Genomic DNA, 24,659 nt, shown 5'->3' on the forward strand with positions numbered 1-24,659 from the left:
CCTCGACAGTGCCGAGAGGGCCTTGATATCTGGTCCAAAGTGTCTGCTGGATAAATGAGGATGAGGCCTGGAGGTGGCCACAGTCTCTGCCTGGAGGGGGTCTGTCTGCTAAAATGGGCAGAGACCCCAAAGGACCAGTGAAGAAGGGTCAACGAGGCCCACAGAAGACAAGACCACGTTCTCTGTTTCTGAGCAATTCCTAAGGAGGTAAAAGCCCAACCAAACCCCTGAAGCATAAAATAAATCCAAGTTACTCATAAAGGGCGGCTCCAAATGCTTTGATACTTCCAAAATCATGACCCAGGGCACAGCAACAGTTCTGCTTCTGAAATACCCCAGAATCATTTCGTGTTTGGTCAGTAATGACAGAGAACCACAGTTCCAGGAAAACTCTGGTTCTGTTCCCCGTGGAATTGATAGATGTGGCTACATGACATAGGGCACAAGGAGAGGTGAGGAGAGCAAGTCCTGCTTGTCTGTGTAACGTCAGACAGGTCCTGGGTCTGCGCTGGCCACATTCTGGCACCTCTGAGCTTCAGTCTGTAAAACGGAAATAAGTAACACCCTACCTGGAGGGTTACTTGGGCTACAGAACAAGTGAGCAAGTGTTTATCACACACTAGCTGCTTGATAAACATGTGGTTAACCCTCTGGCCCTCTGGACTGTACCAAGAACAACAGTGTGCTGCTTGCTTCCGGGGTGACTTTAGAGTCAGCAAGGTGATTCAGTTCAGTAACAACGCCTCAGCTAGAGAGACAGAGTTTGTGTCTTCAACAAAATTTTAAGCGCACAGCACAGTACTATTGGCTGCCGTACAGCAGATTTCTAGAGCTGATTCGTCTTGCTTGACTGAAACCTTGTGCCTATTGATTACTAACTCCTCACTTTTCCCTCCCCACCAGCCCCTGGAAACCACTGTTTCACCTCTTCTCTTTTTGGGTCACACCTGCAGCATTCAGGATCTTAGCTCCCTGACCAGGGATGGAAACTGTGCTCCCTGCTTTGGAAGCGCTGGAGTCTTAGCCACTGGATGGCCAGGGACGTCCCAACCATTTCACTCTCTGATTCTACAAATCTGACTATTTTCGATGTCTCAAGTGAGTGGACCATACAATATTTGATCTTTCTGTGACTGGCTTACTGCACTTAGGATAACGGGCTTAAGGTTTACCCTGTTGCCGTGTATGGCTGGATTTCTTCTTTGTATGGGCTGAATAGTATTCCACTGTATGTACAGGCCACATTTAGGTTGCTTGTACATCTTGGCTATGGTCAACAGTGCTGCAATGAACATGTGTGTTAACATCGCTTTCAGATCCCAATTTCAATTCCTTTGACAAATACCCAGAAATAGCATTGCTTGACTACGTGACAGCTCTATTTTTAATTTTAACTGTTTTCCATAGCAGCTGCACTTTGCACTCCAGCACGGTGTGCGAGGTTCCAATTTCCCTGTATCCTCACCAGCATGTTGTCTTGTTGCCGTTGTTTTTGATACCAGCCATCCTGACAGACGTGAGGTGATATTATACTGTGGTTTTGATTTGCATTTCCCTGATCATTTGTGACGCTGAGCAACTTTTCATATACCTATCGGTCACTTGTGTATCTTCTCTGGAGAAATTCAAGCCATTAGCCTATTTAAAAATTGGGCTATTAGCTCTTTTTGTTTATTGAGATGTATGAGTTCTTTACATATTTAGGGGATTACCCCTTATCAGATATTTGATTTGCAAATATGTGATTTCCCATCTGATAGCCTGCCTTTTTACTCTATAGATTGTATACTTTGTTGTGCAGAAGTATTTTAGTTTGATTTATTCCCACTTCTTTATTTTCGTTTCTGTTCCCCGCACTTTTGGTGCCATATCCATGAGATCATTGCCAAGTCCTGAAATAAAGCCATGCATGTGGTTAACTGATCCTCAACAAAGGCGCCAAGAATACATACAGGGACAGGACAATCTCTTAAGCAAATGGCGCTGGGAAAACTGATACCCATATGCAAAAAAAATGAAATTGCGCCCTTATCTTATACCATGCAAAAAAGCAACTCAAAATGGACTAAAGACTTAAATGTAAGACTGAAACTATAAAATTCCTAGAAGAAAGTACTTCCCAACTTGCTTCCCACGAGCAGGACCAGGCTTTGCAGACCTTCCTCCAATAGGAGGTAACAGCAGCTGGCTAGATTTAAAAATATTTCTTGTTGCTGTTGCATCACTGATTTAATTTTTACTTTTGGGGTAAGTGAAATCAGTTTTATATTATGATTGTGCTATAAAATTTCCTCTAAAATACATATTCTTAAAAAAGTTAAAAAAGTGGATAATTAAAGAAAAATATTAATAGTAATACAGGTGGTTGAATATGGTAAGAACCTTCAGGTGAGGTCTCAGGGACTCGAGTCTGATAAACACTGTTGTTACACTGCCTATGTTGTTCTTGTTAGTTGCTCAGTCACGTTCAGCTCTTTGTGACCCCCAGGCTTGTAGCCCGCCAGGCTCCTCTGTCCACAGAATTCTCCAGGCAAGAATACTGCAGTGGGTAGCCATTCCCTTCTCCAGAGGATCTTCCCAACCCAGCAATGGAACCTGGGTCTCCCGCATTGGAGGCAGATTCTTTACCATCTGGGCCACCAGGGAAGTCCCCACACTGCCTACAGCACAGTAGAGGCAGTGGGGGAGGGATAGATTGGGAGTTTGGGATTAGCAGATAGAAACTATTATATATAGGATGGTTAAATAACAAGGTCCTACTGGATAGCACGGGGAACTATATTCAATATCGTGCAATAAACCATAATGGAAAACTATGAAAAAGAATACATATGTGCATAAATGAGTCATTTTGCTGTACGGCAGATATTAACAAAACACTGTAAATCAATTATACTTGAATATACTAAAAAAATCAAGTACCATGGCATGAGCATATACACTCACAAACTCATAGGAATGCATGTGTGTGTGTTAATGTAACCTATACTCTAATAATGGTGAGTTAATATCTGAAGGACCTTCATCAGGAATGAACACTTTAGCAAGTAATAGACTCTAATCACAAGTTCTCACTTCAGAAAAGGCAACTTTGGGGCTTCAGGTATATCCCCCTCTGACCAACACCACAGCCTCTATCCACTAGCATTAACAGTTGTCAGAAATAATTTTCTTCACTGGCAAAATGAGGGATGGCCCTTGCATGAACAGAACGTGCTGAGCCCAGCATTAAACACCCTTCGACATGGTGTCCTAACTCTTGGATTCTGAATCCTCTGTGTTCAGCCTCTTCCTGAAGATTTTACTGTCACACCATGGTTAGGATTAGCTGATCCTGCCACTACGATATCATTGCATCTGTCTTGAGAAAACTTTCATGCAAAGTGGCGTCAGACAAGACAGCTGGTATTTCACCGAGTTTACAGAACAACTCGAGAAGCTGTTTAGGGAACTGCTTGATAACAAATGCTTGTGTGTGGGGCAGGATTTGGCTGAGTCTTGTTTTCATTGTGTCTTTTGATGAACAGAAGTTCTTGAACTTCATGTAGTCTGATAAATCAATCTTTTTATGCTTGGAACTTTTTGTGTCTTTAGAAGTCCCTCAATACCTTGAGATTATGAGGAATTTTCCTATTTTTATTTTCTAAAATCTTTTATAATTGCCTCGTACATTTAAGTATTTAATGTACTTGGAAATGATTATATGTGTAGTGTGCTGCTGCTGCTGCTAAGTCGCTTCAGTCGTGTCCGACTCTGCTTGACCCCATAGACGGCAGCCCACCAGGCTCCCCCGTCCCTGGGATTCTCCAGGCAAGAACACTGGGTTGCCATTTCCTTCTCCAATGCATGAAAGTGAAAACTGACAGTGAAGTCACTCAGTTGTGTCCGACTCCTAGCGACCCCATGGACTGCAGCCTACCAGGCTCCTCCGTCCATGGGATTTTCCAGGCAAGAGTACTGGAGTGGGGTGCCATCGCCTAGGCAGGAGTTATCCTGTTTGTTTTTTCCCAATACGGACATCCATTTACTGAGGAATCCTGCCTTTCCTCAATGATCTACAAAGCTGCTTTTGTTAGTATCAAAGTGTCCAAATACACATGGATCTGTTTTGGGTTCTCTATTCTGTTGCAATGGTTAGTCTATCCCTGTGCTGACAGCATACTGTGTTAATCACCGAAACTTTATAATAGGTCTAAGAGAGCAGCAAGTTACTTCCTAGCTGGTAGTTAGTTTTAGGGACATCTACAGCCCTCTTCTATCTTCATCTATTGGAAACTGCCCAATTTCTACCAAAATAATGCTAAAACAGAGATAGATCAAATTGGCTTAAGTCAGCTCACAACGATGTCAATAACAGAGCCCAAATGTTACATAAAGGTCTATGCAGTCTCTAAAAGACTCCACAGGCCTTGAGATAAAAGGCATAAGGTTTCGTCTCCTTCCAGGAGGGCAGTGTCCCTAAGCCAAGTTCAGGGAATCTGGCCAACCAAACCCCCCAAATATCTGCTCTGCTTCTTATGCTGCATTAATAGCTGGGGTGGTAACTTCTACGTGACTCATATAACATAAGCAGTTTCTCTCCTATGGTTAATCCAGGTCAATTCATGATCTCTGGACTGCTCCAAGCAGAGCAGATGCAGGCAGCTGCCGCTGTCCCTTACTTCTCCTGCATTTTATACTTCCTCTTTCAAATAAAATGTCCAGGGGTTTGGGGAACCCCGGGTGTGAGAAGAAGGTGTGACTCTGGAGAGAAATTGGGTGGGCTGGGGAAGAAGCAGGAGAATGCATATGGGCTGAGAGATAACACTTTCTGGGAAGGTACCAGGTAGAACTTGCCAGTTGGCTAAGATGACTCCAGAGTACGAAGTTTCTGCCAGCAGGACCTGGACAAAGGAATTTCAGGCTCTAGACATTTGAAAAAGGACAAAGAGAAGAAGATCTGAATCTTCCTCTGAGATCTGGGAGGCAGAAGTGGTTTCTTTGTGCCTGAGAGACTGGACCTGCCCCTCATCCCCATCCCTTTTAAAGGCATCCTTAGGAGAGGGAAAAGTCTACTTCTATGAAACTTGTGCTTGACTCTTTGGGCCTCTTGAATTTGTACTTTCTCATTGTTGTTGTTTAGTTGCTCAGTCGTGTCCAGCTCTTTGTCACCCCATGGACTGCAGCACGCCAGGCCTCCCTGTCCATCACCAACTCCCGGAGTTTACCCAAACTCGCATCCATTGGGTTGGTGATGCCATTCAGCTGTCTCATCCTCTGTCGTCCCCTTCTCCTCCTGCCCTCAATCGTTCCCAGTATCAGGGTCTTTTCCAATGAGTCAGCTTTTCGCTTCAGGTGGCCAAGTACTTTCTTAGAGAGGCAGTCAGTGGTATGTGAGTGCTGAGTCCTAAAAGGCTCGGGTTTAATTCTCAAAGCCTCCAACACTGTTACTACAAGTAACTTGACTAGGTCTCCATTTTCATCAACACAAAGGGAAAAAGAAAACCTCCTCCTCAAAGTTACTGGAGGGACGAAACAAGGTCATGTCTGATAAAGAGCAGAGGCCCAATCAGAAGTGATGTTCTGCCCTTGCGTGACATCTCCTGCCAAGAGAGGGGGCATCTGTCCCCACACTGTCGCCCTTCAAATTTTTCAATAGACTTACTGAAGTAAAATTTATGCACCATAAAATTCACCCATTATAAGTATACAATTCAATGATTCAAATTCAAATTACAGAGTTGGGCAATCATCACCACACTCTAGTTTTAGAACTTTTCCATCACCTCAAAAATTTCCCCAACCTCATCTGCAGTCAAATCTCCATTTTCACCGCCCCAAGGCCCAGGAAACCACTGACCTGCTTTCTCTAAATTTGCCTTTTCTGCACATTTCATGTAAATGGAATCATACAATATGTAGCCTTTTGCATTTGGCTTCTTTTGCATAGCATCATGTTTCTGAGAGTCATTCATTTTGCAGCACTGATCAGCATTGCTCTGTTGAATAATATTCCATTGAATGCCTATTGAACATTTTCTTTATCTATTCCCCAGATGAAAGACATAGGGATTGCTTCCACTTTGGGGCTGTTATGAATTAATGCTGTGATGAACAACTGCATCCAAGTGTCTGTGTGGACAGAAGTGTTCACTTCTTGAGAGTATACACCTGAGACTAGCTGGGTGGTCAATTTTACTTTGGAAGAAACTGCCGAAACTGGTTTCCAAAGTAGATCCCCTCATACGTCCCTGGCCATCGGCGGTTGAAACCGCATGCTTCCAATGCGGGGGGTGTGGGTTTGATCTCCGGCTGGGGAACTGAGATCCCACTCGCCACGTGATGCGGCCACTCACCTAGCAGAATGAGGAGCCCATTGCTCCACATCCTCCCCAGCTCTTGGTCTTGTGTGCCTTGTCAGTTACAGGCATTTGGGGTGCTGTGTTGGCATCTTATGATGATTTTATTTCATGTTGCCCTAATGACTCATGATGTTGAACAATTTTCATGTGCTTAATAAGCATTGTATGTCTCCATGGATGAAATTTCTATTCAATGTTTTGTCTATTGTTAAACTGGCTGTCTTTAAAAAAAAAAACAACTATTTACTTATTTATATATGTATTTATTTAATTTTTTTGATCATGCTGCATGGCATGAAGAGTCTTAGTTCCCTGATCAGGGATTGAACCTGTGTCCCCTGCAGTGGAAGCTTGGAGTCCCAACCACTGGACCACCAGGGAAGCCTTAGCCTGGTTGTCTTTTTATTTTGAGGTTGTAAGCGCTGTTTATATAGTCGTAACACAAGTCCCTTCTCAGACAGGATTTACAGATATTTTCTCCCATCTGTGGCATGTCTCTCCCTTTCCTTCATGGCATCTTTCGAAGCACAGAAATGTGTAAGTTTAATGAGGTCCAGTGTATCACTTCTTTTGGTGCTGTATTTATGAACTCCTTGCCTAAACCAAGGTCATGAAGATTCTCTTCTATGCTTTCTTCTAGAAATTTTATAGTTTTAGCTTTTATATCTAGGTCTATGATCCATTTTGACTTGAGCTTGAGCTTTTGACTTGATTTTTTAATCATGTGTGTGAGGTCAGGGTTCAATTTAATTAAAAAAAATTTTTTTGCATATGAATATCACATGATCCCATCATTTGTTAAAAGACTACACGACCCTTGCCCATTGAATTTCTTGGTATTTGTGTTGAAAATCAACTGAGTATAAACCTAAAGGGTTTACTTGCAGACTCAATTCTCTTCCCCTGGTCCATGTGCCTTTCCTTATGCCAGTATCACCATCTTGACTCCTGTGGCTTCATAAGAAGTTTGGAAAATGGGTAGCACAATTTCATTCTTTTTCTTTTTTTGCAAAGTTGTTTTGGCTATTCTGAGCCCTTTGTACTTCCCCATATACTTTTGGATCAGCTTGTTCCTTTCTACAAAAAAGCCTACTACGACTTTGGCAGAGTTTATACTGACTCTGTAGATCAACTGGGGGAGAACTGCCATTTAACACTATCGAGTCTTCCAATCCATGAGTATGGAATATCTCTCCACTAATTTAGTTTCTTTAATTTCTCTCAACAATGTTTTGCAGTTACAGTGTATAAACTTGGTATTTCTTTTATTAAATTTATTCCTAATTACTTCATTCTTTTTGATGTTATTGTAAGTGGAATTATTTTCTTAATTTCATTTTTGGGATTTTCACTTCTAGTATATAGAAATACAATTGATTTTTTAAATATTTGTCTTGTAGCCTATAATCTTACTAAGTTCATTTATTAGTTTCTGCAGGGTTTTTTTTGTGGATCGCTTATGATTTTCTATGAGAACTTCCCTGGTGGCTCAGACAGTAAAGCATCTGCCTACAATGTGGGAGACCTGGGTTCAATCCCTGGATTGGGAAGATCTCCTGGAGAAGGAAATGGCAACCCACTCCCAGTATTTTTGCCTGGAAATCCCCTGGATGGAGGAGCCTGGTAGGCTCCAGTCCATAGGGTTGCAAAGAGTCGGACACGACCAAGCAACTTCATTTCACTTATGATTTTCTAGAGTAGAATCATGTCATCTGTGAATCAAGGCAGTTTTACTTCTTTCTTCCTTTCATTTGGCCATGCCACACAGATGTGGGATCCTAGGTTCCTGATCAGGGATTGAGCCTCAGCATTGGAAAGACGGACTTCCTACCACTGGACTGCCAGGGAAATCCCTACTTCTTCCTTTCTAATCTGTATTCCCTGTATTTCTTTTTCTTGCCTGCTTATGCCAGCCACAATCTTCCGGAAAACACAGAACAGAGGTGGAGAGCGCAAACATACTTGCTTTGCTCCTGAGCTTCGGGGGAGAAAGTGGTCACCGCTCCATTGTTAAGGCAGTTTTTGCTGTTCCCACCCTTCTCCAATCAAACTGCTAGTTGAGTCAGAGAAACAAATACTAAAAATTAGGGAAGCTAAATAAAAGAAAAATAGGCTTCTTTCGCAACCACAACCTCAAATCAAATGAAATAAAAGCAAGAGGCAGACAGGCTCCATGTGGTTGAGAACATTCAAGGGACTGGAAGCCAGCTGCACTGTGCAACAACAGGAGCTGGCTGAATAGCTTCTAGAACATTCACGCACAATGGAATACTATGAAGCCACGAAAAGCAGGTTCAAGGAGATTTTTTAATAGCACAGGAAATTCTTATAATGCAAAAGAAAAGGGAAAGAGCGACAAAAATAACACGTCGGATGGTCTCAACGTCATAACGAAAGGCACACAAAAAGAAAGGAAATATGTAAACACCTTCACGATTGTCGCCTTTGAGGTGAAGGATCATGGGTGATTGGTTTTTCTAATTTCTTTACATTTCTTTCACCTGTACAGATCTTTCACAATGGGCATCCTTCAGTCAGAAAAAGAGAAGGGGAAAAAAAAAAAAATATCCAAGGAGAAGACGAGAAACAGGGAAGTACTGGAATTTCTCAGACTTACCTTACAGTATTCATCTATTGGGATCAGGCGCTTGACGGCCACGTCCCGAATGTGGCTTCGTCGGAAGAGAATTTTGCCTGCGGACGACAAGAGTGCGTACAGTGTTGAGAGGCAGCGGTGACAAGCTCTCAGCGGCTTGGGAGGATGAGGACGTGCCTGCCTCTGGCATGCTTGTGTGCGCGTGCTCAGTCATGCCTGGCTCTTTGGGGCCCCGTGGACTGTAGCCTGTCAGGCTCCTCTGTCCATGGATTTTCTAGGCAAGAATACTGCAGTGGGTTGCCATTTCCTACTCCAGGGGATCTTCCCGACCTAGGGCTTGAACCCTTGTCTCTTGGGTCTCCTGCACTGGGCAGGTAGATTCTTTACCACTGCACCATCTGGGAAGTGGTCCCTAAATTCCTGGCTGCCATCAAAACCCACTGCTGCTCATCCACAGGGTTTGGATGACCCCATGCCTGGTCCCCCAAAACCTTGTTCACAGCTCTAGTACAAGAGTCTGATGAAGTCGGACTTAGTGGTTAAGTTTTGGTGAGATAAGGGAGACTGGAAGCAAGGAAGACCTGATGCTCAGAGGCCCCCTGTCTAAATATAACATTCTCAGACCTGTGAGCGGTTCAGTGAACACTCAGCTGTGCCCTCAGCCAACAGCTCAGCCTCCTTCCCTCCTCTTCCTGTGTATATTTCCTGCCCTCACCTGACGTGTCCCCGGTGTGCTCTGCTCTCTCGTAGTTCTGAGCCTTTCCCTCTTCCTGGAATACCTTCCCCATCCAACCTCACCACTATCCCTGCTGGGAAACTCTTACCCACTTCAATTGGGTTATGAGTTCCTGTGGCTTTCGGAACAGACTTGTGGTTGCCACGGGATGGGGGTGGATTGGGAGTCTGGGATTAGCAGAGCAAACTAGTACATAAAGGATGGATAAACAACAAGGTCCTACTGTATAGCACAGGGAGCTACAGTCAATATCCTATGATAAACTGTAATGGAAAAGAATATGAGAAAACATATATATGTGTAACTGAGTCACTCTCTGTAGAAATTAACACTCTACCTGCCAAGACGACAAATCCCTCCCATCCCTTCCCTAGTCAGTGTGTAGCAGAGGCTCCATGCCTCCCCCCACCAAACACTAAGAGATGGTCCACTCACTACTTGCTTGGTGACACCTGAGTGCTGGGGTGTGATACCAGAGCCTCCAGTGTGACGTAGAGGCAGAGGATGTGGGTCACGGGCAAAGCTAAGTATGTAAATGGTGCCACCAAGGGTCTTGGGAAATATCCAAGAGGCTGAAATGTTACAGGTGAGGTTTGTTTCAAGCAAATCAGTGGGTTCCCTCTGATTTGCCACTTCTCACGGGGAGATGGTGGCAAGGTTCACGCACTGAAAGATCCAGACAGTGTGGCCACACCACACAGACAGGGGGCAGGCAAAATCAGAAATAAGACAGCAAGGAGGGGGAGACGGGGACAAGCCCCCACGCCATGCTTACTCAGGGCGACCAGGGGGTCTCCAGGGCTCAAAGAGGACAGCACAGGCAGGCCACAGCCCTCCAGACAGCAGAGCGCGGAGACCTACTGAGAACTTCACCTACTTCTGGTCCGAGGAGGCAGGTCATGGAGACAAATTTGGGTCACGAAGCTGGCAGGGCGAGGAGAGATGGCACTGGAGGGACTGCTGTCTGCCTGGGTCACGCTTGGGTGAGCAGGGACAAGACGGCAGGAAAGGTCCATAAAGAATTTCGTCATAGGACAGAATCGGAAGGCATAACGGAAAACAGCCTCTTGACTTTTGAAGATTTGCAATCTAAGGTGCTCAGGAGATGTGCACCCAAAGAGGCCATATGCTTAATGTCACATGTAAAATAGTCGGACAGCTTGCTCTTGGGCAAAAGGGCACAATTAGGAAATTAGGTAGATATGATAGACCTAATAGTCATCCTTTCTTTGTTCATTTCCATCAATTAAAAAAAACCCACAAGGAGATGAAACATATATTCTTAATAACGAAGATCTCCTTTCTTTATAGTGGTGACGGGCTTAATTCTGATGAATCAGTCAAATTTCTGATATACCACGCCTGTTAGAAAAAATCTAGAGGAAAATGCATCACGGTTCAAAGTGCTTGTCTCTGAGGGTGGAAGACAAAGCTTTCTTGTGTTCTTCTTTATACTTTCCCCAAAGTCCCTACCCTAAACATTGATTACTTGTGCTATCAAAAACATTCATGTCATTTAAAACAAAGAAAGGAAATTACGCAGGAAGTGAGAAGGGGTTTACAACCTGGTCTCCCTAGAACTGATGGCATTCCCTCATTTACTCCCGAGGCGCAGGCTCTGCGTGAGCCCCATGTGTGCAGGGTGCTGGGGGCCTGCCTTTTCTACACTTGACAGTCGATGTTTCCCAGTAGGGGAACAGGGCCCCTGCCCTGCAGGAGGCTTGCATCCTTGGCCTCCAATCCACAGAAGGCCGCTGGCCTTCCTGTTTCCATACCAGCCCTAGTCACTGTGATAATCAAATCACCACCCTCACGGGTGGGACCACCTGAAGATCACAAACTCTAGGAGAGTCCTAAGCCTTTAAAAAAAAAAGAGAGAAATCCCACAGGGCAAACGCTTCCTGCCTCTAATCCATTTCTCAAAATGGGAGGAGTCCCTATCAAAAACATTTTGCTCTCCGTTTAGTATAATTTCCCCTTCTGTAAAATCAGAGGAAGTGGGCAGAGTGGGGTGTACAGGCTTGGCTGAGAAGGCTTCGACTTACAGCAGCCATGGTGCTAGCCCTGGCCCTTGGGAACAGCACAGGCCGCCTCGGAGCCACCACCACCCAAGAGAATCTGCCTGAGGCCTGTCCTGCAGAGGCTGGGAGAGGACAGAGAACTCAGGTGCCTTCGTGTCTCCTGGGGTGTGACACAGCAGTGTCTCTCCTTTCCCTGTGTGGCCTCAGTGGGACCAGTCTCTGGGCTCATGTCAGGGCCCCTGCACAACACAGGAGGCAGGAAGCCCCATGGCAGGATTAGCATGTGCCGGGGAGACACACAGAGGCTCTGGGGTGACGAGCAAGGCCCCCCCGGGCCAATCCCAGGGGGTCCTCTTCCTTCCTGCGCTGCCTTGGAAAATGCATTTACCTGCTGGAGCCTCAGTCTCTTCATCTGCAAAAAGGGAGAACCGCCCCCATGTCTTAGTAATCTCCAAGACTCACGGGCATTGGGCTTGGCCCTTGCTAGGTGCTTAAAAAAGGGTAATTACTTGAAAAAAAAAAAAAAAAGTTACAGGGCACTGCCTGACTCCCCACTAGGAAGGGCACACGTCTTTTCTTCAACTCCCAGCTTGGTTTCTTAAGACCTGTCACCGACAGGCTCCCTTATCATTTACCCCCAGCAGAGCTGGAGTGCTGCTCAGGCTTGGGGGCAGAACTGCGTGGCCAGCACCCCCTTGGCTGGTGCCTCTGGGCAAAAGGCTGGGAGGGCCGCACCCCCGGCCCGCACCTGTGTCCAGGTGTTTCTGTGTGAGTTGTGGGGAAAGAAGGCAAGCGAGCCTGCACCCAGCCCTCCCAGGCAGGCCAGCCTTGCTGGAATGGAAAGGGTCCTCAGAGAAGAGAAGAGCCTTTGGTGGGAACGAGCGAGCTTTTGTTTTCCACAGTGGAGAAAGGCCAAACTGTAATTCTTATTTTTCAAGCCACATCCTCTGCCAAGTTGGCTTTCCCCAGCTCTTGCTGGGATGGAAAATTGCACAGGCCTGTTCTCCCCTCCCCTCCCCCGCCTTTGTGCTAACAAGAAACTTGCTTTTGTTCTGCTGACGCGGCAGTCTTGGCAGAAAACTGACCCCTCGGAGTGGGGGACGTTTCTCCCACCAGTCCCTGCCCTTGGCCTTGGCCTAGAGGAAAAGCTAAGAGGTGGGCTGGTAAAGGATGCTCCAGGGGTCCTGGGGCCCAGCAGGACCTCTCCAAGCTGCAAGTGGGTCTCCTGAGCAGGGACAATGGAGCCGAGTCCCTGAGAACGGCATCTCCATGCACTCGTGGGTGGATAAGGATTACGTAACCACAAAAGCTTTCAGGGGCTGGGGAGAGGGTCGGCTCAAGTTCTTCCCTGTTCGGGGAAGTTTTTCCAGAGCTGGTTTTGCCTTTCATCCAGCAGAGTTCTAACTCACGGCTTTCCTTTCCTGTCTTGAAGAAAAATATACATTCAGAGCCCATTTCAACTTGAATATCCAGATGGATCACTTAAGCAGGATTCCATGATACGAAATACCCCGAAATTCCAAAAGAATGTCCCCGGACTCTGTTTCTGCCTTTACTGAGAACCTTCTATGTGCCAGGGAGAGAAGCTTATGAAGCAGGGGTCACTGTTCCATTTTACAGATGAGGAAACTGGGGCTCAGTGGTGGGAGATGTTGTCTGCTTGAGATCACAGGACTTGGTCCACTGGACTCCAAAGCACACGCTTTGGGTGCTGAGATTTGACTCCTGCAGCTGGCACACTGGGTTATCTCCAATAGAGGAAAATTCCAGTGTTCTTTCCCCATGGAAGAACTAAAAACATTAATTTTTTTAGGTAAACGATGCTCCCAGTAAATGGGGGCCTGGCAAATACATCTGCTGCTGCTGCTAAGTCGCTTCAGTCGTGTCCGACTCTTTGCGACCCCACAGATGGCAGCCCACCAGGCTCCCCCGTCCCTGGGATTCTCCAGGCAAGAACACTGGAGTGGGTTGCCATTTCCATCTCCAATGCATGAAAGTGAAAAGTGAAAGTGAAGTCGCTCAGTCGTGTCCAACTCTTAGCGACCCCATGGACTGCAGCCTACCAGGCTCCTCCACCCATTGGATTTTCCAAGCAAGAGTACTGGAGTGGGTTGCCATCGCCTTCTCCGAGCAAATACATCTACCCTGTCTCTAAACTCACTCAACAATGACAATATTTGAAAGAACACAATGATATGCTGATAGCAGGATCTTGGAATGGGAGAGGGGAGAACGAGCTCCTGGGTGACTCAGAGTCTCCCCATCTTGGTGCTTGCCCCCCTGTCCCCTCAAAATGAAAAAGACTGAAGGGCCAGGAAAGTGAAGTCACTCAGTCGTGTTCGACTCTTTGCAACCCCAGGGACTGTAGCCTACCAGGCTCCTCCGTCCATGGGATTTTCCAGGCAAGAGTACTGGAGTGGGGTGCCATTTCCTTCTCCAGCAGATCTTCCTGACCCAGGGATTGAACCTGGGTCTCCCTCATTGTAGGCAAACGCTTTACCATCTGAGCCATCAGGGAAGTCTAAGGGCCAGTCTAGCTCCAAATATTTGTGATTTAGGTTGATTGTCAATCTGCTGATCATCTGTACAGAAGGGTAGTAGTAAGTGCTTACTTGTTGCTAGCTACACACCAGGCACTTACCTAATCCTCAGAACAACTTCATCATTTATGTACCATTATGATCTCCAATGTGCAAGTGTAGAAATGAAACTCTGTGTGCTTACCTAACTTACCCAAGAGAACAGACTGGATGATTAGGGACACTGGGATTTGAGCCTGCGGTGTGTGACTTTCAGGCATAAATTTTAGAGCCTGCCACACCTGTGTCTGAATCCCAGCTCTGCCATTTGTGCAAGAGATCATAATTTCTCTCAGTCTTCATTTCCTCATCTGTGAAATGGGCATAGTAATGTCTGCCCTGCTGGGTTGTTCTAAGGACTAAATGAGCTAACGAAAGCACCTGGCCCAGTGACTGGCCCACAGCAGATATCTAATGGTAGCTATTATTATTGGAAGCTATAACACTGGTTTGGGTAGCTCATTTTTTTGAGTTGAAGCCCTGATGCTATTTCTTGGGTAAAAAAATTTTGGGGGGGATGTACTGAGAGCAGGAACCAGCGATGGCTACATTGAGCCTGGCCTTTAAAAGGTGCTTGGTGGCTGTGGTAGGCAGGCAGGCAGGCAGGCAGAATTTCTTAAATGGCTCCCGAAGATATCTCTTCTCAATCTCAGCACCTGTCAACAGAGTGGGAGCTCCCGCCTGGGATCATGTTACATGATATGCCTCAGTTCATTTCAAGCGAAGGAGATTATCCTGGATTAGCCAAGTGGGTACAAGGTAATCCCATGAGGCTTTAAACGCAGACAACGTTCCCCATTGGAGGCAGGTGGGGGAAGTCAGAGCGATTCCGAGCCCAGGAGAGATTCCATGCCCTGTTGCCAGCCTGAAGGTGGATGAGGAATACAGGCAGCCTCTGGAAGCTGAGTTCGAAGCGGACAGCCAGGAAGGAAACAGGCATCTAGGTTCTAGAGCTGCAAGGAACCGAGTTCTGCCAACAACCTAGATGAGGTTGGGAGAGATTCTTCCCTAAATCCTCCAGGTAACTGTCCAGCCCAGGCAAGACCCTGACTTTGGTCTTCTAAAATGCTAAACAGAGAAGCAGGCTGAGCCTGCCTGGACTTCAGACCAGCAGAGCTGTGAGATAATAAACGGGTGTTATTTTAAGCTGCTAAATGGGTAGTAATTTGTTATGCACAACAGAAAACAAATATTTTAACAGAAGCTGTTAAAATAGGTGCCACTCACTACACAGACCACATGAGCTCGAATTATTCCTTTTATTTTGTTATTAATTTATTTTGGAAGGCCTTGCCACGTGGCACGTGGAATCTTAGTTCCCCAACCAGGGATTGAACCCGTGCCTCCTGCGGTGGAAGCATAGAGTCTTAAACATTGGGCAGCCAGGGAAGTCCCTACTCCCAGAGATGGGAGAAACTGAGGATCCTAGAGGCGAAGTGTCTTGCCTAAGGTCACGCAGCTAGTAAATGGCGTAGCATCTAACTCCAAAACCCGTATTCTTAAGCACTGAGTTCTACAAAAGACTGAGGTCTGGTCACCGGGACAATGGACAGGGACAAAGAGGGGAGCGATCCAAGGGCTGTATGAGAGCCTAGAGGCCCCATCTGAGAGCACGAGTCTCACTCACCGGGGAGAAAGGGAATGATCCGCTGTTTGGGGTCCTTCTGTCCTCCTTCCATGGGAAATTTGTCCAACATCTGCATCTAAATTGGAAGAATAACAAAATGAAAGCCTTTAAATGATAAAAGCGTCTCTGACAGTTTACAGGAATTATGTGAACTATGTGATTTGATAGAGAAAAGCTCACTTTGCTCAGTGTTCCAAAAACCCAAACTAGCGGAAGACAAAGTCAACCAGACCTAGGATCTCCATACAAACAATTCTCTAGATCCGCAACTGGCAGCCTGGTGCAGGCTCAGGGCTGGGAGAGACCAATCTCAGTTTTCCCGTGGGCTCTAGTCACAGGACCTGAAGCATGAACAACGCCCACTAGAGCCCCCCAAATTCCACAGATGGCAGGTCATCCTGTTTCCTAAGAATTGCCGGGTGGTGCTCAAACCACGGAGACTCAGTTAATCTGGTTAGGTCTCCACCTGTGAGGTCATGACACACTCCTGCCACAGGAAAAATTGCCCTGGCTGGCTCAGCTCCGTTCCTAGCTCTGAGTCAGGCACATGGGGTGCAGCAATGAAGCAACTCAGAGTCTAGGGAGAGACTGAAAAGTAAACTAATCATTGACGGGTGGTGTAGGAAGCATCTTGAGAGGTAGTACAGACTGCTGCGGGCACAGAGGAAGAAGAGGGATGGAACACCCCAAACAAAAACCTTTCATGTCTTCTGATAACAGCAAATGCATCCCTGATATTTTAAGGAATTAATGTGAAGTATCTGATCGGATATACACAATCATCAGGATCTGTTATTTGTGATATCTTGCGCCTCATCCTTAGTTGACCATAATGGTACCCACTGCCAGCGTTGCTTTACAGATTAAAGCTGGGGTGTGGTGGTCATTAATGCTGTCACCAGATTTCTGGTTCTTCCTTTCAGCACGTGGTAGATTCCTACCTCCCCACCCCCCTGAAATAAGATGCGGCAAATTCAAGGTGAGCAGAAGGGACATGGCTCACTTCGGGGAGAAGAGCTAGGAGTGGTACTTTACCCATCCCTCTCCAGTTCTGCCTGCCATGTGACAACCATGCTCCATAGTGTGGCTTTTCTGTCAGCAAGGGACCTAGAGCGAGGGCCCAGGGCCCCCAGCAACCTCTGTGGACAATCTTTATTTCCCAAGCGAGAAGTAAACCGCGTGTACAGTGAGGCTGTCTGTCATAGCATCGTATCTTTTTTAAAAAAATTGGATGTAACTGCTTTATGATGTGCTAGTTTCTGTTGTACAATGAAGTGGATCAGCTCTAAGTACACATATAGCCCTTCCCACCCCTCTAGGTTCACAGAGCGCCGAGTTGAGCTCCCTGTGCTGTGCAGCCACTTCTCACCACCTGCTTCACACGTAGGCGTGTATATATGTTGGCACCACTCAGTTCGTCCCACCCTCCCCTCCCACCCGCGTGTCCACCTGTGTCTGCTGTATGCCTCATAGCAGACCATTTTAAGCCACTCTGATTAGTATGCAGGCCCAGGATTCAAGGAGAAGAAAAGGGAGTCCTGAACCTCCCACAGTGGTGGCCGAATGTGAGAAACCCGTCCATCATTTTGCCTCAAGGAGAAAGTCACCCTGGATCTTCAGATGTGTCCCTCTGGATGTGGAAAAAGGGAACTTTTGTGCACTGCTGGTGGGAATGTAAATTGATACGGCCACTATGGAAAATGGTCTGGAGGTTCCTCAAGAAACTAAAAAAGAACTACCATATGACCCAGCAATTCCACTCCTGGGCATATATCTGAAAAGAATGGAGACGTTAATTTGAAAAGATACATGCACCCCAACATTCACAGCAGCACTACTTACAGTAACGAAGACAAGGAACAACCCAAGGGCCCATCAAGAGATGACTGGATTAGGATGGCGTGGGGTGTGTGGGTGCATATATACACATATAACACACACAGACACAGTGGAATAGTATTCAGCCATAAAGAACCAAATTCTGCTATCTGCAGCAACATGGATGCACCCAGAGAATATTATGCTTAGTGAAATAAGTCAGAGAAAGACAAATATTATATATTAACAATATCACTTGTGCTGCTGCTGCTGCTGCTGCTGCTAAGTCGCTTCAGTCGTGTCCGACTCTGTGCGACCCCATAGATAGCAGCCCACCAGGTTCCCCTGTCCCTGGGATTCTCCAGGCAAGAACACTGGAGTGGGTTGCCAGTTCCTTCTCCAACGCATGAAAGTGAAAAGTGAAAGTGAAGTCGCTCAGTCGTTTCTGACTCTTAGCGACCCCATGGACGGCAGCCTACCAGGCTCCTCCATCCATGGGATTTTCCAGGCAAGAGTACTGGAGTGGGGTGCCACTTGTATGTGGAATCTAAAAAATAATACAAATAAATGTATATGCAAAACAGAATCAGACTCAGAGACACAGAAAGCAAACTTGTAGTTACCAAGCGAGAAAGGCAAGGAGGGAGGGGCTAATTAGGGGTGCAGGATTAACAGACACCACTACTATATATAACGCAGATAAGCAACAAGAATATATGGTACAACACAGAGAATTACAGCCATTATCTTGTAAAACTATAGTGAAGTATAATCTACAAAAATCCTGAATCATATGTTGTACACCTAAAACTAACATAGCCCTGTGAATCATCTACATGGTGGTGGTTTAGGCGCTCAGCCGTGTCCGACTCTGCGACCCCATGGGCTGTAGCCCACCAGGCTCCTCTCCCCATGGGATTCTCCAGGCAGGAAAACTGGAATGGGTTGCCATTTCCTCCTCCAGGGGAATCTTCCCAATCCAGGGATCAAACCTGGGTCTCCTGCGCTGCAGGCTGATTCTTTACCCACAGAGCTACTAGGGAAGTTGGTGAATCAACTATACTGTGATTAAAAAAAAGATGCGTGCCTCTGATAGCATGAAAGCAGCTTTGAACAGCCTGGGAAAAATAAGCACAGCTATGGTGCAGGGGGACGGAGGAGAGGCCTGAAGTGGGAGAGCAGAGAAACATGTACACATGCCAAGCCCAGTTAGATTCTTCGGACACATCCTCTCACAAAACCTGCAGAATACCCCTTCAAGAGACGGACATTATCATGTAGGGAACTGAAGTCCAGAGTGAAGAAATCCACCATGGGCCTGCAGCCAGCAAGGGGCAGGGACACAGACAGAAGCCCATGGCTTTTCTGCCATTGTATCACCTGCCTCTGAGATGCTACAGCGGTAATTAAAAAGGATTGCTCCCCAGTATTCAGGAAACAGGGTCATTTAAGAGCGCCTTGCCTCCTTAGTACTGTTCAGTGTGACACCCTTGGGTAGGGGGTGGTCACCCTCAGCTTGGCTGACAACCCTGAAGGGCTGCCCATGAGGCTGTGGTTTTATTTGTGATTGCCAACTGGCCCTTACTCTGTGCTATGCTGTGCAGTGATGGGGAACTGTGGCTTACCAGCATCTGGAAAGGACTTGCTGGAAAGGCAGGCTTCCCTTTTTAATCCAAGAGTTTTTCAATGCTGACACATAGTAGGCATGCAATAAAAATTGGCTAAGCCAATGAATGCACGTAAATGAAGTCTGGAAATACGGGCAGCTTATTTGCGAAGATATTTGCAATGCATCCCTGATTAATAATATTCAATTTACTAATGCATGAGTGTGTGCACTAAGTCACTTCAGTCGTGTCCGACTCTTTGTGACCCTGTGGACTGCAGCCCGCCAGGCTCCTCTGTCCCTGGGATTCTCCAGGCAGGAAAACTGGAGTGGGTTGCCATGCCCTTCTCTAGGGGATCTTTCTGACCCAGGGATGAAACCTGCATTTCCTGTGACTCCTGCATTGTAGGAGGATTCTTTACCACTGAGCCACTGCATTACTAATAATAAATAATAATTAGTAATGGTTTTAGAAAAGGCAGAGGAACCAGAGATCAAATTGCCAACATCTGCTGGATCATGGAAAAAGCAAGAGACTTCCAGAAAAACATCTATTTCTGTTTTATTGACTATGACAAAGCCTTTGACTGTGTGGATCACAATAAACTGTGGAGAATTCTGAGAGATAGGAATCCCAGACCACCTGACCTGCCTCTTGAGAAACCTATATGCAGGTCAGGAAGCAACAGTTAGAAGTGGACATGGAACAACAGACTGGCTCCAAATAGGAAAAGGAGTACATCAAGGCTGTATATTTTCACCCTGCTTATTTAACTTATATGCAGAGTGCATCACGAGAAACGCTGGGCTGGAAGAAGCACAAGCTGGAATCAAGACTGCCGGGAGAAATATCAATAATCTCAGATATGCAGATGACACCATCCTTATGGCAGAAAGTGAAGAGGAACTAAAAAGCCTCTTGATGAAAGTGAAAGAGGAGAGTGAAAAAGTTGGCTTAAAGCTCAACATTCAGAAAACGAAGATCATGGCATCCGGTCCCATCACTTCATGGGAAATAGATGGGAAAAACAGCATCAGACTTTATTTTTGGGGGCTCCAAAATCACTGCGGATGGTGATTGCAGCCATGACATTAAAAGACGCTTACTCCTTGGAAGGAAAGTTATGACCAACCTAGATAGCATATTAAAAAGCAGAGACATTACTTTGCCAACAAAGGTCTGTCTAGTCAAGGCTATGGTTTTTCCAGTGGTCATGTATGGATGTGATAGTTGGACTGTGAAGAAAGCTGAGCGCCGGAGAATTGATGCTTTTGAACTGTGGTGTTGGAGAAGACTCTTGAGAGCCTTGGACTGCAAGGAGATCCAACCAGTCCATTCTGAAGGAGATCAGCCCTGGGATTTCTTTGGAAGGAATGATACTAAAGCTGAAACTCCAGTACTTTGGCCACCTCATGCGAAAAGTTGACTCATTGGAAAAGACTGATGCTGGGAGTTATTGGGGGCAGGAGGAAAAGGGGAAGACAGAGGATGAGATGGCTGGATGGCATCACTGACTCAATGGATGTGAGTCTGGGTGAACTCCGGGAGTTGGTGATGGACAGGGAGGCCTGGTGTGCTGCAGTCCATGGGGTTGCAAAGAGTCGGACACGACTGAGTGACCGAACTGAACTGAAATGAATGACTATGAATGTTGGTTTGACAGTTTACAGCTAACAAGCCTTCTCAGACACCTGGATTCATCTGTCCTTCAGAATAATTCTATGAAATCAGTGCACAACCCCCAAGTCACAGATGGAGAAGCTACAGAGCAGAAGGACACAGTGACCTGCCTGAGGTCACACAGCTAAGTGGAGGTACAGCCAGTTCAGATATCTTAGCCTAAATCCTCTTCTTTTCCCCTCAGACCACTCTCTTAGGCAGCTTCAGAGCGTCACATGAACATGAAAAATCAGCCAGGCTAAGTTTCATGTTCCATGCACAGGTGGAGTATGCTTTCTGTTTAAATGCAGAGTGATTAGTCAAGCTCAGCTGCAGAGTCTTTCTGGCACTGTTTAAGTTTTGTATTTACGCTATCCTTTTTTTCCTGGAGGAGGGCATGGCAGCTCACTCCAGCATCCTGCCCTGGAGAATCCTGTGTACAGAGGAGCCTGGTGGGCTGCAGACCCCAGGGGCGCACAGAGTCAGACCCAACGGAAGGGACTTAGCACGTACGCATCTTCTTTTCTTCCTCTCAATTTTACTTGTGAAGACAATGTTGGAATACAGGGGAACATTTTCTTAGAAGGTATGCCCTGGTAACCCATCAACCACACCCTGCCTGTGTGCACTCGTCGAGGCTTCTGCTGCGCTTCTGTCTGAGTGCGCACGCAGGCTCAGCGGCCCAGCCCACTGCTGCGTTGCCCTGTGGTCTTCACCGCTCGGTCAGGAAGTTATTCATCCTCTGTCCTGACTTGCTTTTACCCACATAAGTGGAGCTCAAAGAGCTGAAGTGTCTCCCCAAGTGGTATTAATTTGAGGCAGGTATTATTAATTTGAAGCAGTAGTCTCGGGTTTAATGTTGCAAAGTCTAACCACAGACATTATCCCTGAGGACCAGACAGCCCCGGGGTTTAATCCTGATGTTTCTTCATGCCAGCTGTGTGTCCCTGGCCAGAGACCTAGCCCAGTGAGTCGGAGTCACCATTTGCAGACCGACAGATGCGGCCTGCTGGGCAGGGGGGTTTTGTAAATGATTCTGCATGTGAGCTGGACACGGGGGCGCACCAGGTGCCCAACAAGGAAGGCCCCTCCTTGCACTCTGCCCACAAAGAATGCTGTTCTGAGAATCATCTGGGAATAATTATCAGTATTTTATAAGACTGTATTTTGGGGTTAAGCATACATAACATGAAATTGATCATTTCAACTATTTTAAGTATACAATTAAGTGGCATTAAGTACATTGTTGTACAACCACTGCCACCCTCCATCTTCAGAGCCTCTTCATCATTCCACATTGAAGCTCTATGTCCATTAAACACGAACTCCACATTCCTCTTCTCCAGACTGTGACAACCACCACTCTACTTTTTATCTCTGACTTTACATCTGACTATTCTAGGAACCATATGTAAATATCTGTCCTTTGTGTCTGGCTTATTTCACTTAGAATAATATCTTCAAGTTTCATCTATATTGTAGTATGCACTGCAATTTCCTTCCTTCTTAGGTCTGAATAATATTCCACCATGAGGCTGTGTTTTAAGGTTGGCCAAACTCCTCCCACTATCAAGGTCCCCACAGTGGCCAGAGCTGGGCTTTCTAGTAGAATTTTCTATGATGATAGAAATGTTCTACATCTGTGGTGTCCCTTACAGTAGTCATTGGCCTTGGATTGCTATTAAGCACTTGAAAGGGAGCTCCTGTATTGGAGGTGGAACCTTCACTGGATGGAGGAACTAACCTTTTAATTTTCTTCAATTTTAATTAACTTAAATTTAAGTAGCCTCACATGACTAGTGGCTACTATATTGGATAGCACAGGGCTGGACTATAATACTCATTCTCCTCTTTTAGCCATATCTATCGGAGAAGGCAATGGCACCCCATTCCAGTACTCTTGCTTGGAAAATCCCATGGACGGAGGAGCCTGGTGGGCTGCAGTCTATGGCGTCGCTAAGAGTCAAACGTGACTGAGCGACTTCACTTTCACTTTTCACTTTCATGCACTGGAGAAGGAAATGGCAACCCACTCCAGTGTTCTTGCCTGGAGAATCCCAGGGACGGCAGAGCCTGGTGGGCTGCCGTCTATGGGGTCGCGCAGAGTCGGACAAGACTGAAGCGATAGCAGCAGCAGTTTTATTTCTGGAGAAGGAAAGGCAACCCACTCCAGTTTTATTTCATTTTCTTTATTATCCCATCAGTGGTAACTGCAATCTGTATGACGGCTATTCGCCAGGAGAGGCGAGCAAAGCCTGGGAGCTATTTGGCTTTAGGTCTCAGTGTGTTGGGGTTCACAGGCCACAAGCTACTTCTAGCCAGGGAGCTGTCACACTTGGCCCCATAGGCTTTGAAGCAGACACGGGCAGCATCCCAGACCCTCTGTGGGGACCCCAGGCGGCCTGCAGCAGCAGGACCAGAGGCATGCCAGGCAAGTCCGACGGCAGACGGTGTCCTTGGAGACTGGACGTCCATGCCCCGCCCCTCAGAGAATGAAAGGAAGCGGTGCTGAGAGTGAGGAGGACTGGAAACCCCGGAGGAAAGTGAGTCAGTCTCGGGAGTGGGAAGGGAGAGGGAGCCACGTCAAGCAGCCACATCACAAGGGAACGGGAGAACACTCCATCAGCAGTTTTCAGGACGCAGCTTGTGGTGGAGGGAGAGGAAACGGGCCGTCCAAGGAAAACATCGTGGAGGCTGGCGTGGAGGTCCACACGTGGTTTGTGTTAGCGGCAGACTGGACTTGGAGGGGTGCACTACCGCACTGGGACAAAGGCCCCGTGTCCCAGGAGAGCCAGGGCAGGCAGTGTGCAAGGGCCCAGGTGACCGTCACGGGCAGCTGCAGGCTGGCAGGGAGCCATGTGGTTCTCGGGGCAGGACACGCTAAGACCCAAAGCAAATCAGCTCCCAGGCTCTGATCGCCTCTCCTTGCAAACAGCTGTCTCACTGCAGTTACCGTCGACTACAGTTACCACAGATGGTGTGTTGCTGGTTGCCTCTGGGGATCCTGTCCCCTCGACGACCTTGCTTTGCTAAATGTCGGCATGTCCTGGTCTCCACTGGAGCCCGCTGTCCGTCCTGTCTGTCCCCAGCCCCACTTCTCTCCTTCTTATGGCCCCTTCTCAGTCAGGGCAGCATGTTCTCAGCCTGACTCCCTTACTGGGCGGCCCTCTGGCCCACCCCCTTCCCCATCACCTCCTCTCTGGTACACGGTAGACCCTTGGGATATATATGTGCAAAGAATGAATGAATAATGGACGAACAAATGAATGAAGAACTGGTTAACTGGCTTGTCAGCCGCTGTCTAGAAATGGAGACATTATTTTCCAGGTGGTGCTAGCAGGCCCCGGTTTGGGCCTTAGATGCAATCAACCAATACAACCTTCCCTCTTTCTGTTTTCCAAATAAAGAATTGCAGTTGGCCCTCCATACCCTCAGGTCCCCTACTTGCAGATTCAACCAATGGCAGATCAAAAATATTTGAGGGAAAAAAACTTTCAGAAAGTTCTAGAAAAGGCAAACTTGATTCTACTACGGTTGGCAACCATTTACATAGCATTTACCTTTTATTTACATAGCATTGACACCGTGTTAGGTATAAGTAACCTAGAGATGATTTAAAGCTATACAGGAGAATGTGTGTAGGTTATATGCAAATGCTACACTATTTAATGCGCT

General features: G+C 46.6%; 1 protein-coding gene across 1 annotated transcript in view; it reads right to left on the reverse strand.

Moving 5' to 3' along the window:
* SH3PXD2B (SH3 and PX domains 2B) overlaps positions 1–24,659 on the reverse strand; it is a 123,376-nt gene that overhangs the window by 55,095 nt on the left and 43,622 nt on the right. Inside the window, exons 3-4 of the mRNA XM_024981427.2 lie at positions 15,901–15,976; positions 8,959–9,035 (exon numbers count right to left, since the gene is read on the reverse strand). Coding sequence (XP_024837195.1) covers positions 8,959–9,035; positions 15,901–15,976 — 153 coding nt within the window. The remainder of the gene's footprint in view (positions 1–8,958; positions 9,036–15,900; positions 15,977–24,659) is intronic.

The sequence above is a fragment of the Bos taurus genome, chromosome 20 (genome assembly GCF_002263795.3).
Source record: "Bos taurus isolate L1 Dominette 01449 registration number 42190680 breed Hereford chromosome 20, ARS-UCD2.0, whole genome shotgun sequence".
Classification (NCBI taxonomy): domain Eukaryota; kingdom Metazoa; phylum Chordata; class Mammalia; order Artiodactyla; family Bovidae; genus Bos; species Bos taurus.